At 27.8% G+C, this 16,514-nt stretch overlaps 1 protein-coding gene across 7 annotated transcripts in view; it reads left to right on the top strand.

Moving 5' to 3' along the window:
• LOC100165930 (small conductance calcium-activated potassium channel protein) overlaps window positions 1-16,514 on the top strand; it is a 398,891-nt gene that overhangs the window by 151,949 nt on the left and 230,428 nt on the right. For 6 of the 7 annotated variants that reach the window (XM_029486560.1, XM_029486561.1, XM_029486558.1 and 3 more), the window contains one exon: window positions 8,741-9,594. The exons of the other annotated variant lie outside the window; for it this stretch is intronic. In XM_029486560.1, coding sequence (XP_029342420.1) covers window positions 8,741-9,594 — 854 coding nt within the window. The remainder of the gene's footprint in view (window positions 1-8,740; window positions 9,595-16,514) is intronic. 7 annotated transcript variants of the gene reach the window in all.

Raw genomic sequence — 16,514 nt, forward strand, 5'->3', positions numbered from 1 at the left:
TGATAAATTAAGTAATAAATAATAATTAATAGACTGTTCCAAGTTTCTACGATTAATTTATTTTGAATAGTAACAAAATTACAAAAATCGTTAGAGATTAAATCGTTATTATACGTTTGACATATATTATTTATTGTGTCAATAAAATTTGACTGCTTGAAATCTAAAAGCTGTTAATTTTAATATTTATTTAATTAAGTTACATCTTGTATAAACAAATAATTAAACATCTCTTACAAAAAACTTAACAAATGTATGCTTAAGAATTCATATTAGAAAAACTTAAGTAAAATATTATTTTGGAATTTAATAATTTACGTTAAAAAAAGAGCTATCAAGTGTATTATTTTTGATAAACAAATTCAATACATTGATGTAAATTAAATTTGATTAACCGATGTTCATCTGCTGGGTAATTTTTTTTATCACACAGTGGATTTCCATTAGTTTTAAATCCCGTCTTGTTATCATATTATAACTGCATTTTTTAACGTGAAATTCTGTCAATCGAACATAAAACAAAAGTCATGTTTGCGTGCTATATTATCGTTTGTATATGACCCAGTCCCAGTTAATGATTCAAAGCACGCGATGCCTACAAACATTGTATTAATATTTTAACCAAACGAAAACCACGAGGGAAAGAAGTTAAGGAAATAAAGTTATCAATATTAAAAACAAAAAAAATTATTTGTAGTAATATTTAAGTGATAGTGTTAAAAAAGGTGACTGCATTAAAATTAAATATGAATAGAGGACGTATTTAATATGACCTAAAATAAACGATAATAGTATTTGATAGATTAATTGCATTAAAGCGTTTTCTAATAAAATATGTATCTGTAGATTTCTGCTTTGAAATGTTTAATGTATGTATAACTTTAATTTAATTTATAATATGTGTATGTTTATTATTATCTATTGTGTATAATATAGGGGTAGCATGCCTACATAATATATAATGGCTAATATTTTTTAATTTTATTGTTTTGTTAAGTATTTTTAACTAATTTTTCGTTGAATTAAGTTATTAATAACATTTAATTTGTATATTGATTAGTTTAAAATTATGTAAGCGAGTAATCATGAACTTAACTTCAATATTTTCAAAATATGTTCTATCGATTTTTTTTATCATTATTTAATAGTCACAAGACACTCTTTAAATAGCACATAAAATACAAGAATTTTAAAATAATATAGCCTACCTATCAGTATATTAAAAAAATTCCAAAAATCAGAATTTGAATAAATTTATTATTGAAGGGAAAAGGGGGATGAGCATGCTTGGTGAATCACTCTGTATATAAATAAACTTTAAATCATGCATTTAGGAGTGATTTTTTTTTACATTACAATTATTTAGATTTTAAGAACAAATATATCTTACACATGAATTAAAAATAGTTTTATTGAGATAATTTAAAATAAAAAAATATTATGTCTTAAGAGTATGCTATCCGTGCATTTGTTGTCTCCATCTTACACACATACGACATAACAAATTTTCGTTCACTAGTTTCAATAGTGTGCTGTTAGTTTTGATATTAGAGTGATTTGGCCTATCATACATTTTTTAGATAATACTATTATCTGTGCATAAGCGTTAGTTTTTTTCAATATTTTAATTTTCAAACGAGATATGAGCATTTCTAATTTTTGATATTTCACATACCCATATCTTACTTGAAAATGAAAATTTCGAAAAATCAGCAACGCTTAAGCACAGATAATGTTCTTACCTAAAAGTTGTATAATAGATAAATTCATTCTAGTATAAAAACTAACAGCACACTATCGAAACTGGTGAACGACAATTTACTATGTCGTACGTGTAAGACAACAAATGTATGGGTAGCGTCTTCTTAAGTTACATAAGTTAAGTTGGTAAAAATAAAAATAAGTTTATGTTAATGAGTAGTTAGTTAAATAGATGATTTGTATACATATTTTTTAGAAAATTTTACTAAATATGAAAAATATGCGTGCACCTACTCATAGGTACTCTGAAAATGATATCTTTGGGTAAAAGTATATTATAAATAATAATAATATTGAAGAATAAATAAACTAATATTTTCAACTAAGTATACAATCTGATATAACTATAGATAAAAAAAAAAAATATTTAATTAAAATCTTTTTTTTAATATTTATCTTGTGGTTAGTTTATTTACATCAATAAAAAAAATGTCCGCTGACATAAAATATTTTACCTACTGTATATAACGAATGCCATTTTAAGTTTAATTATAAAATACAATAATATTTTTCTGTTATTTAAATATAATATAATATGCGTACCTTATACCTACGTATGTTTCTTGTAATTTTACTTATTTACCTTGATATGAATCACAGATTATATTTTGATATAAGAAATTGATAACGAACTAGAACTTACCGCCACATTTTTATGAAATTTTTATTTGAAGAAATTCAAAATAGTTTACTATACATGTTGTATTCATTTGTAATTGTAAATTATTATAAGGTGATTTTACATATATAAAAAATATTAAAGTTGTATAACTGTTAAAAAGTATATTTTTTTAAATATTTTATTATTTTTTTTTTATACTATATTGAATACTCTTCAGTCTTCGTCCTTCGATTTGCAGACACAAGTATGTTGGTAAAATATACTTTATTCTCTACCCGTGTTACGAAACTTTCATGTTCCTTTTTTATATCTTTCATATCGCGTTCCTAATAATATATCTTCATCGACTTGGTTTAATATTATGTTTAATCAAAAATACTCTGAAGTTTTTTCATATTATATTGACTGAAACTCTTATTCATCAAAAGTTTTAAAAGTAAATTTCTGTTTGCCTTGGCCTTCTATTGATTACATTCAAAAGGATCAAGGTACTCTTGAAAATATATTAAAGTTTTCGATATGATCGATTGTGTGGCCATTTATTTACACAGTACAGATGTCTATTTTATACACTGTATTCAAAGTATAACCACAGGATAAGCCTGAATAAACGTTATCGTAGAATGGTCACAATGTTTCATTAATCCTATGCAATATTTCTCTTGTAAATTGTATAATGATTATTAATATTTTCTTTGGTTCACAATATAATGAAACATTATGAAAAATGTATCACGTCACGATTCCAACGTCACGTTTTAATTATTTATATTTTATTTGAGCAATCGTGTACCTAATTTAGCCATGGACACAAAAATGGCGTTACAACCCATTGTCAATAAATTATAAATTACCTATAGGTATTTACTTACCCGTGTTTGTATACTATACCTATTAATGATCCGATACAATTGGAAGAAGAGTTTCATAAGTAGTTTAAAAATGTTTCAAATTTAATTATAGGAATTCCTATAAGTACCTATAATTTGTGCTATAAATAAAACTCAAATATAATATATTTCTTTTAGAAATTACGACACGCTCTATTGTACCACAGTATGTTTTTCATGCCCGAGCATCGTTAACTAGAAGTCGTGAAGTGTTATGTTTCAGATCAAATATAAAAGCTACAGTTTTATATAGGTATGCCATCAAAATGAATACTCGATGTGTTTATTCTAAGTAATATGAATATTTTTTTAAGATACATTTAATTGTTACAATACAGTTTTTAAAGATGCTCCATTTTATCATTTTCGATAAGATTTTTTATTGGAATTCAGTTATTGAACAGGTTAGTACAACAAATGTACGTAAATTAACATTTTGATTAGTTTCGTTTAACAAATAACTCGGTTAATTATAATAACACGGAAAGCGTTTATAACATTTATTTTTATTTTTTTGCCAAATGTTTGAAAATATTTAATACTAATCAAAAACTCAAAAAACAAAGTTGCCTGAACATTTATAATATTTAAACAAAATAAAAAATACACTGTCATATCAGACTTATTATTAGCATTAAATCATCAATTGTGAACTACTAAATTGAAAAAAATCATTTATCTGATAGTTTAATTTTATCTAGCAATAAAATATAAATTATCATCATAATATTTTAATACAATTTGATAGATATTTATACTCACTAAACCTTTAATACCTACCAAAAATCTTTAATATATGAGTCTATATAATATAATATATGCCTACAACTATTCATGAATTAATATTTGACGGTAAATTATACGAAGTGTTAAGACTAAAAATATATTTATTTTAAATAAACAAATATTTGTTAATTAAATAATATATTTTAACCAAATAAAATGTTAAATATAAAACATGAGATATATTATTAAATATTTTGATTGTTATGTCTTAACAAATACATTTGATAAATAATTGTGTTTGTGAGCAGTGGCATGACATCTTTTCCTGAGATTAATATTTTTAATCAATAGCAACCATATAACCCATTTAGTATAGTATTAAAACGTGAATATTGTAAGTTCTAAATGTTTTTAAACTGCTTATAGCATGTATTATATGATGGAATACCATGAGATACTAAACTGAAAATCTAAAGTGGGTTGGCAGTTGGTACCTAATTTAGTTCTAAGTTTTGTTCCAAAAAAAAATAATAATTCTTCCAACATAGGTAATACAAATTATATACTTAGTTACATAAGATAGTAGCAAATTAACATATTTTGTATATTATCTAATTAAAAAAATATAAAAATAACATAAACTATTCTTTAAACACCGTTTTAGAATAAATTTATATTTATACATAATATGCTATTATTATTATTATAATTAATTTACACGCAACATGTTAAATATGTAAGATATAAAACTGTAATGGATATCAGAAAGTAGGTAAGTATGTAGGAACGCTATACAAATTTTAATTGTTTTCGCGTGTTTAATACCAAAAATGAACAATTTTGTTTTATTATTCTACATACATTTCATTATTTTATCATTTCATATTTCATTCACATTATGAATGCTATAATTTTTTTATGAATATTATTCATTTAAATAATATAAAACTAAGATTTAATATTTTATTTTTAAAAAGTAATTTACTGTCTATATTACAATTGTAATGTAGATTTTATATTTAATTTATCAACAATGTCTAACAAAAAATAATGCATTAATACAATATCATTATTACAATGTTTTAATGTTTCTAATAGTTATTATAGAATATTACCGTAAAAATTAATTTATTAGAAGATTAAAAATGAGTTTGAAAGTTACAGGATTTTAAAATCGTGCATAAAATGTAATAAATAAATAATTTTCCATATCGTTACACCATTTTTACTGTTAGGAAACTAATGATCAAAACTAAAAGTTCACAGTTCAAAATATATTAATTGTTACAAATGATTAACATAAAAATTATAGGCAATGTGCTCACATTTGAGTGGTTTCAAAATGTAAAACAATATTACGAATGCTTAGACATAAACTTAAACGTTAGAACCTTTAATCCGGAAAAGTATTAATATAATATGTATTAAGATTTCACCTTAGACACCATAGTGTACTTCAGTGAAAAGTTCGTTGGCAATCGCTATTAGGTGTAATATAATATTATTATCATCTCTATACCATATTTCAGTTATATAATTGGAGAAAGGAATCTAGGCGGAACTAAATTGGACCGCTTCACCCTTGTGATAAAGCTACCGATATTTCCGGTTCTCCGGTGCGGTCGTCGTTTTCATTCAAATGTCGTTGAGTAGGTAACCCTTGTATCAGAAAAATAAAATATACAGAGTTGAAGGCCCTCTGTTTTCATGTTTATTTATACAAAAAATATTACGTGCATTTATATTTTTACAAGTTATTATAACAAAGAACTTCTGTAAGCAAAAAACTCAGTAATTCATAAAAAAAAAAAAGAATGTTTATAAGAAAGACTCAACGTCACAAGAAATAATTTAAATATATTTTTTAATTTTATCGTGTTACTGTTTCTTTTAAGTACAATATATAAAGTTAAACGGTTTGCATTATAGCATATGAAACTAATTCCGTGATGTGTTATTGTGCATAAAAATATTATAGCTCCAATATAATATTGATAGGTTTTATACTTTTATATTTTACATCTAACTGTCTACCTAACGAAGTATAATATGAAACGTTTTAATATTTCAGTAAATCATTCAGAAAAATCAAAGAACAAAGGCTAAATCTTAATATTAGAGTCTGTTAGTTTAACATTATTAATTTATATATTATATTACTTAACCCTTTGTTGATATTAAACATCTAACCTATTTTTTTTATTTTTTTTATATAGTCAATAATAATCAATAACTATTTAATATTTCTCCTTGAGTTATGATATAGTAATTTTGTATTCCACCAGTACATACATACATCATATAATATATACTTGGAATAATTTATACTATTTATTTGCATCTGTCAATTTAGAGTGCGCTGATATTTATTTTGTACTAATTTTTTGTTTAAACCCAAACGTAGATATAATATGACACTTGAAATATTCTTATAATATCGTAAACATTAGAATAAAATATAGATGAACATGAACGGCTGGCGTAACGGTAGTTAAGTAGATAGTATCACTATAGCTATACATCCAATGATGCAGGAGGAAGATAATTTATATGATCACTAATTTTATAATTTTAAAACAGAAGCAAAACATGTTCTATAAGCACCTGAAAAATGTTTCTATTAATTTATAAAATAGATGGTCATAATAGGATGATTGATTTTCAAAAAAAAGTAGTAATCGTTTGTACCTCAATTCAAAAACATATGTTGTTATTCTGCATAGGTAGGTACGTCCCTGTGATTTATATTAAGCGTAACATCTCCAAACGGATTAATAAATTATAGGCACCTACTACCTATAAATTATAATATTACGATGCGAAAATAAAATTCGTCAGGAGTTATACCTACCTGGTTTGTAATGTATAAAATATTAAAACGAATTCTTATACCATCGCTTGAGGCCGATCGGAACCATTGTCGATGGTAAACGTGCACATTAACGATCATAACAATAATAATAACAACCTCCGTGCATAATATTCCTATATTATAATATGCAACACGATTGCGGAGGGACCGATCATCGTCTGAGCCGGTCCAGGGTGCTATTTCCATACATTATTATTATATATAAAAGTTGTTATAATAATGCTGGCAGTGTAATAAAAGTGGCGTTTATTATCTCGAACATTGGTAAGGGTGTAATGGCAAGTTAGCGGGGGTGGATTGTGGTCTTAAATGGTCGACCGTGGCACGTGATTGGCCTATGCGTTTACATGTAGAGCCGGGCCTTGGCGGTATTATTTTTATCAATGCTAGTCAAAATTTCTTGAAATTGTAAATTAATCTAATGCTGAGTCGTATGCAGTCTCATGTACAATTGCATAAGTAATCTGTCTCAAAACACCACAGTTAATAAATATATTATGAAGTTCAATTTTGCTAACTTTGGCAATATTTGAAGTTATTGGCTGATTTAGCAGATTAAATTTAAGATTAAATTTACAAGCAGTTTTTTTATAGACTAGATTCTAGTCTCTAGAAGTCCACCATAACCTAATCGTAAATTACTGACACATCCTTTCATCCTCCAGCTACCAAATTTAGACTTACAAGGAACTGGTTTCGTGATATTTTGATTTAATTTTCATTAACCAAGCTAAGTGTCTAATGAGTGAATTCTTGACAAATACATGCAATTGTCATTTATGTTTTTTTAATTTTTTTTACCCACTTATCAGTTATCATATAATATGCATTGATCTATGTAAGCTTGTATATCATTAAAAAACTATTAAAAAAGTATACGTATTCTTTTAAAAATCATTATTTTTTTAAAAATAAAAAGTGAAAAAGCACCTAATATTTCTACAAATATTATAAAATAATATTTTTACATTACATTTCTCTTTCATGAGTCTATCTTATGATACGTACTGCAATTATTTGTACTGTAAATACCGGCTTTAAAAATCTTTAAAGTTAAATTAGGTTTAGTTGAATTATTGAACCTATTTTTTTTTCAATATTTTTTCTACACGATCTCACGAACCTTGATTTCATTATATTATATCATAAAATATAGCGATAATTTAGTCATGTAGATTTTCGTATCTATTTTTGTTTTCAGAACTGGAAACCGCTTAAAACCGATTTTTCCATTATCTAGAATTTTAGGGAAATTTATAATTTAAAATGAATTGATAATTTATTATTTTATAGCATAAGAATAAAATACTCAACCAGAATAAATGTTAATACTTTGTTTACTAGGTAAGGTTACTTTGTATACATATATATAAAAAAATAGCAAGTTATACCTATTGTTTTTCTCTTTATAAAATAACTATTTAACCGGTTTTAAAAAACCATTATATATAAGAACGATATATACTAACCGACTTTTATACTGAAAACAATAATATAAAATGAAAACAATTAACAGTTAACCAAAAAAAATCTTTTCGGTTTGAAGCCCTGCCGGTTGTTTTACGCTGCTTCTGCTCTATTGCAATGTTATTGCTTCAATTTATGCTTTTTTTTTGCTTATCGTTATAAACAACGTTGAATTATACAACCTATAATAATCATTGGGGGTACCAAGTGCACAATAATAACAATGACGATAATATCGTGTCCGTGGTTTTGGTGTGTAGTGGTTGGCGTGGGGGGGGGGGGAGGGATAAGGTGTGAAATGTTTGCGAGACATACCTAATGTTATGATATATTATTTAATATATTATTATCGCTTTTACTGTACACGTTGTCTAACGATCGCCACGACGGTAATGATTTCAGGTGATCAGACGTGTGTGGAGAGCGACGAGAAGCGTGGACGGACCATGTCCACCGATACGGCGCCGAACTGTGGTTACGGTAGCAGCGAGGAGACCGCATCGCTGCTGGTCAAGAGCCCGCCGCCGGTCGTCCGGTCTTCGTCGGTGGCGGCCGCGACCTCTTCCCCGGCCGCCACCACCGCAGCTCCCGGCACTTCCACGTCGTCCGGGAAGCCCGTGCTGACCCGACAGGACTGCACCACGTCGCTGATCCCGCACCACTACCGTGACCTGCGGAACGCCACGCCGACGCTCGGCAGTAGCGATGACAGCGGGCCGCCCAACGACGGGGGTGCGGCGGCTAGGTCGGTGCCGGACATCGAGCTCCACTGCCGATACTTGGCGGTGTCTCGGTGCCAGTGCCTGCGACGCAAAAGCCACTGCATTTCACGGTCAGTGTCCCGCGAGAGCGTCCGCGGCGGTTGCGGCTCGGTAGGCGGCGGCGTCGGCGGAGTGGGCGGCAGTGGTGTCGGCGGCATGGCCGGCGCCACCGGTTGTCCGGCGGCCGGTTGCGGATACGGTTACGGCGCCGGCGGTTGCGGCTCGATCGGCGGCGGCGGCGGTGTCGGATCCGCATACGGACTGTCGCCGCCGCCGCCCGTCCTGCTCACCACGTCGCCCAGCTCACGGATCATCAGGCAGAGCTCGCAGCCCGAGGCCACCGGCAACGCGTCCATGTGCTCTGGCCACTGTTGCCACAACATTCACCATCAGCCCAGCTCGTCGCTGCGGCAGCTCCGCGACCCGGCCGACAATATAGCCATGATCGCGGCCGACTCCCTGCGGATAAATGGCGCGATCAGACAATTCCGACAGGTTGGATAATAACAGTAATACGATAAGACGCGTTAGGAGTTGTTGTTATTCATTTTTTCTAATCCCATTTTTTTCAATTTTTTTTCTTTACTCGCAACGACTCGCGTCGTCACGCACATTATATTATTATTAAGTAACCGCATATTATACCGCCACAAAACCTTATATACCTACCTGTACCTAATTTTTATTTATACCACACCAGTTATAGACACACATCAGTGGTATATTATTATACATTTGCATTCCTCCCCATCATCACCACCACCGCCAGTGGCGTGGTGAACATTAATAATATAAAAGGTCTAAACGGGTGCACTTGCCCGAACCCTGTGGGTTTAGGTACTAAACGTTTTGCCATGCCCGTTGTAAAAACATCACTCACTACGTCACTGGCCGCCTCTCACCAACTCCCGTCAAAACGCTTTTTTTTCTCTCTCTTTTTTTTTTATTTAGTATATATTCGGTCGAATTTGTTGATGAAAGCTGTGATGACGACGCTTTACCCCTGCCTTAATACCCGATATAGTAGAATGCGACAACTAAGTAAACGTTTTAATCGCTTTAAGTTCGTAACTCTAGGTTTTTACAACACTGTTTATTTTAAAATAGTCCAAGTACTATAGCATGGCCCTAGTAGTATACCATATTTATTACGATTAATAATTTACAACCAATTGGTTTTCGTTGCATTTACAACCATTATTGATTTCAAATTGATTAGTTTACGAACATTTGCTACCTATAATCGCCTTTTCTCCTTCGTCTGAATACAACCACCGGCCTCATCAAACGCCATTTAATAATTCATAGCTACAGTGATAGCATACTAAATGAATCCATTATAAAAATAAAATAATTTTCACAATTTAGGTAGGTATATAATATATATATTATTTTAGGGTATACCTAAAGAATTCGATATTCATATGATTTCATAAATATGTAAAATAAACTGTTAATAATGATTAAAAATGAAAACAAATCCCAAATACAAAATTAGGCTAATTTAAAATTATAATCATTATTTATTCTTATTAAGATGCATTATGTTAAAATAATCGTTCTTTAACTCAATTTGTTTCTGTATACGTACCTATGTAGAGTAATTATATATAAGAAAGCATTTTGTAACCATAATATTATAATAGTATTATAATAACGTTAAACTAATATTATTCGTGATTATAATGTTATAATAATATTATTAAACAAAAAATTGCTGTCTGGGATATAAACGATTGTTAGTACGAATATGACTATAAAACGAAAAGTATATTTGGTTTTTGAGAAAAACATAATTGAAATTCCATATTTAAATATATACCTTATGTGTATAGAATTCCATAATATTAGCCATGATACTAAAATAATGAATTATCGAATTTCCGACCGGCAGAATAGAAATAATATATTTTTTTTACTACCTAGCTAAAGTAAAATCATAACAGGGCCTACAGAAAAAGTATTTCTTTCTTCTGCATGAGCAACAATAATAATAAAATGAAAAGTATGATACAATTTAAGTGTTTCTGAGTTAAGCAACTATGCTTTCAAATGTATGCCAAGTTCTTAAGAAAAAAAATACTCTTGAGCTTATAATAATGGGTTCAAAGTGAGATACGCCATGTTTTTTTAAGTATCTAGGTAATGATAAATAAATGAAAACAACAAAGTGCTTTCATAGTGAGACTTTATTAAATAATAAATAGTCCCATCAAAAAATTAAGTATTTAATAATAATGTATTTGGTTTATAAAATATAATTATACTTTGTTTATTTTCAGCATTTATTTACTCATTTATCTACAAATATATTTTAATTTTTCTGTCATCATAGGATATAATTTTACTGTTAGTGTCACAATATAACTCTATGAATATAATTTTCATTTAAATATTAAAAAAATATATATTTTAATAGGTCCTATATTGTATGATAGCCATATGACTGAATTTAATATCTAACATAATATTATGAACTATTTTAAAATAGTTATTATAAAGATATATAGTATATATGATAATCCATTTGAAATAAATTTAATGATGGAGGGAGGAAGGCAGGATGTAAAAAATACCAAAAAAAAATAATAATCAAGTATTTGACTATTATTCTATTTAGTTATTTATTTAGATTGGCTGACTGATGGTAAAATGTAAAATATGTTTAAATTTAAATGTATATATAATGAGGAATGATTGTTATCTGTTTTGGTTTAATAACAATTCTATATGTATAGGTATTATAAGAGAACAGAATCAAACATTATACAAGGGTTTTTTTAATTTAAAAAAATGTGTTAATTCATATTTAATCATCCATAAGTGGGAAAGAACTTCATTGGGACACACGTGGTAGATTTAATAGGGATGTTTGACACTGTACAGAAAACTTGAACTAGGTACTTAATGTATTCCATCATATTATATAGAACAACATTTCAGCCCATTTAAAACGATGAATATTAAACAGAAATCGTAAATCTACGAATTAAAATATGTTTCATTTACTTATCATGGACAAAACTAATCAAAATGACGAACCATAATCTGCTAGGAAGACTTTTGAGGCTTTTCATATACCACTGAAATGTATATTTGGGATCCAAACAAGAATATCTTCGGAGCAGTTTGTGCTGTTAAGAGACATATTAAACATTAAAATAAACGATTAAAGAAGTCCGAGAAAATCATCAACAATAAAGAGAAATAACTTTTAAACTTAGGTAAAATAATAGTTAAGCATAAACCATGTTATAACTTGTTATAATATTATGTGAATTATGAATTCATTATTAAAAAAAAAAAATGAAACTTTATTAAATAATAAATATATTAAATTTTGTTTAGCTTTATTAAATAACAAAAATAGTGACAAGAGATGAAATGCAATATTTATAAAAAGTAAAATCTCGTACACTACATACATCAAATATGAATTCGCTTTATTTAATTCTCTGGAAAATTTCGAATTATGATATGTTTCTATAGAAATAATAATTATAATATGTCTGTAATAAATTGATCAATTATGTGATTTTCGTTCAATATTAACTATCAAATAGTTATGACTTGAATTTAATTTGTTATTACGCCTAATATTATTATAGTTTCCATAATAATATATAATAGGTAAGGTAGGTAACGTCGTATATTTTATATGCTATGACCATAAATTAAACTAGTATTGGGTATATTGCCACTTTGGCTGTATAGTTGACATTTTATGACAAACGAATTATTGCTAATAAAATAAGTACATACCTATTTTAGAATAAATTAAAATCAATAGTTTAATAATAAAAAAGTTCATACATATCTCATACGTAAATAATGGCTTTTAAGTGAAGGTGTAATATGCCTAATGTATTTATTGTTCCTAGAAATGCATTACATTTAAATTATGGAACCAATGATAGGACGCAACTGACGTTGGCATTGTATTAAACGTGTTTATAATTCAACATTTCTATTGGAGGACACATCCATAATTTTTTAATTGACATGGGGATTTGGGGATTGACAGCATTTTTTAAGGTCACTTTACATTGAACTTTTGACCCATTTAATAAGGTTTACGACTAGTATTTTAGTTCAAACTATACCATTAGCGAACATTAGCAATGTTCGATTTAACTTTATATCTATGATTAGGTATATTAGAATTCCAAGGTTTGGTTTTTCGCTCAAAGACATCAAATTATCTGAATTGATTTTTTGAAAACAAATGTTAGTTATAAGCAACATTTTTACTGACGATATTATTTGTTACGAAGTACATATGTATCTGTCTGTTGTATTACAGCTATATTAAGTATTCACATTGACAAATTCTACACACTTAGATAGATTGAATGTAAATTCCCTCGTGGAAAGCGAAACTTTATGAATGTGAATAACAATTATTCGTAATTAACATTTGTAAACATTGATGAGATGAACCAAGAGATAGTCTAATGCATTTAGGTGTACCATGTAATATTTCAAACAAATATTGTATACAATGAATAAGCATAGAAATAGGAATTTAAAATATAGTGTAATATTATTATTTATTGACATACATTAACATTTTTGAAATTGAATATACCTACCTAATCATTTCAAATTAATAATTTGTAACGAAAGTTCTGTATATTTACTTTCACTGTTCGTGAGATTTTAAAAAGGTATTGCTTGTGACCATAAAAGAATATTAAATATAAAATGTATTTTTTTCACTCGAACAAAATCAAATTTATAAAACCGTATTATTTACATAATAAAATTTATAATTCCTGCATATTTTAAATAATTATGTACATTTCAAAATGTAATTTAAATTTAAATAGAAATTTTTTTTAATATATTAATTCTACAATTATTAAAAATACCAAGCCATCCAGTTTTTCAAAATTATATAAGTGACGTAATGCATCATAATATTATATTTAAAAAACGTATCAGCTAGGATTACCTACTTCTAGCAAAATACATGGTACATAAATAGGGAAATCCATTTTCTAAAAATGTATGCAGTAGAAAGCTATCTACGTTTTACATATTATAGTACTTACTGTTTTTCCCCAAGGATGCATACTGTGTTTCTTTCCTAACGTTGTACCATTTTATTGGTTAGGCTACAAAATAACAATATTTGTAAACTATATTATAAAACATGTAGTAAGACATTTGTAGTTGTTGTTACTTATTTTGATTTTTATAAGAAAATAATATGTAATTGTAATCTTAATAGTTAGTAAAAATACCTGATTTGCATAACTTGTAATTTAATATAAGTAAATAGATATCTTATGAAGGTAATTCTAAAACAATGTTTTTTGTAAAGAACAGTATAAGGAAAGTTTAAAATGATTTTTTTTTTATTAAAAAAAAAAAATAAATAAATGTAAATATTATATGAATTTTTCATCCGAGTACATCTGGTACTGACTTGGGTTAGGAATGTAAAGAATGTAAAAACCACATACACAGATACATCCTATCGGTAAAAACTAAAGATTGATTTTATTCAAAAAATACATTAATAATCTATTATGATAATTATTATTAAGTCATCACCGGTAGGTCGTAGGTATCACACCCATATATTATATTATCGTGACATGCGTAAAACTCTAAGTCGTGTTTTTTATATCAGAAGCCTTATCACATTGAAATTACATTTCATAACAATTTTTTTATTTTAAACGTATCACTTCAAAGATAAATAATATGACTCCTTTAAGGATTCTTGACACAGATTTGCAATCATAATGCAATCGAGATTGATACATCACTATACATATCTAACGAGTTGTCATCAGATACAAATACAAATTACCCAGTTGGTGATTGACTATGAATGAGCCAACGCATGGTAATGATTTTATAGTAGAGTTGGGGACTACTGAATTCCATTTTACCATAACAATCGCCGGTCCGCAGTTTGTAGTTTGTCGCTCAGTATCTATATATTATTACTAAGGGGGTAATTGCATTGTACATTATATTATACTAATATAGATATTAGATTAAAACGTATTTAATAAGTTAAGAATATTATATTTGTGTATAATAAATTATAATTACGTATTATAGGTAATACACACAACACAATATAATGGATTTTGTTTCATAATACCTAAACCTATAATAAATTTGACGAAATAGTAATCTAATATAAATATATTATTATAATATAATATTATTTATTTTTGAATCTGAGCAAATGAGGAATTCCGTATAATATCGGTCGATACTTTAAATGGATAATTTTAGATTTCCTTAATAATTTTTTTTACCTATAAGTGGCATAAAAACCTGAAGATACCATGTAACATGTTGAAGAAATTTACCGGAATCTGATTTTATAATTTTAATTGAGTTCCGTAAAATTTTTGGTAAATTAGGAACCACTGATATATTATCTATATCATTTTTTTTATGGATAATTTGTTAAAATTCATGACACTTTTAGATTCTGAACGAAGTGATGAATGTATTGATTTTACAATGATGTGTGTTTTTTTTTTTTTTTTGTGTCTGACGACAACTTTTGGAGCAGTAAAAATGCTTCGATTTTCAAAAGTTGTACCTTTTCTGAAAGGAAAGTGAATCTAGTTGGTACTTTGGGGGGTCAAAAGTGAAAATTTCCCAATACTTTTCAAAAGCGGCAGGAAAAACCTTAAAAAAATAACGGAAAAACGCGAATTTTTACGCAAAACCAATTTTTGACAAAAACGAAAACTTAATTTTACTGTAACTCAAAAAATAATTATTGTAAGCACTTGAAATTTGCAACAGATGTTTATATTAGCGTTGTCTATACAGGGTTAAATTTTCAAAGTGTTTCGACTTTTTTTGAGCTATTTATAGACAAATGAAATTTTCAATTTTTCTAAGTATTTTTTTTTAAAATAACGATAAAAAATTTTTGGTTGGATAGAAAACTTTGAAAATTTAATACAAGGTTTCTTATAAGTTGTTCTCACAGTGATAAAAAAACTTTTTATAAGTGCTTAAAGTTTAAATTTATACGAAATATGTCAAAATTGCGAAAATTTGCAAGCAATTTTGTGGTTGAAAAATCGTAAAATTTTTTTCTTTTATAACTAAGCTTTTAAAATTTGGTACAAGGTTCTCCATAAGTTTTTCTTTAAATATCTGTAAAAAAAACTCAACCGGACTAAGACAAAAAATTTTTAGGAGTGTTTGAAATTTAAATTTTTACAAAACTGCATTAAATAACGGTTTAGCCTCAAACGATTTTTGATATTTGTTATTATTCAAAAAGTATGAGTCGTAGACACTTGAAAATTTTACCAGTTGTTTAAATTGACATTTTCTTTATATAGTTTTATTTTCAAAATATTTCACTAATTTTTAATCTATTTATAGGCAATTGAAATAATCGATTTTTTTTGATTTTTTTTTTT

Source organism: Acyrthosiphon pisum, chromosome A1 (genome assembly GCF_005508785.2).
Source record: "Acyrthosiphon pisum isolate AL4f chromosome A1, pea_aphid_22Mar2018_4r6ur, whole genome shotgun sequence".
Classification (NCBI taxonomy): domain Eukaryota; kingdom Metazoa; phylum Arthropoda; class Insecta; order Hemiptera; family Aphididae; genus Acyrthosiphon; species Acyrthosiphon pisum.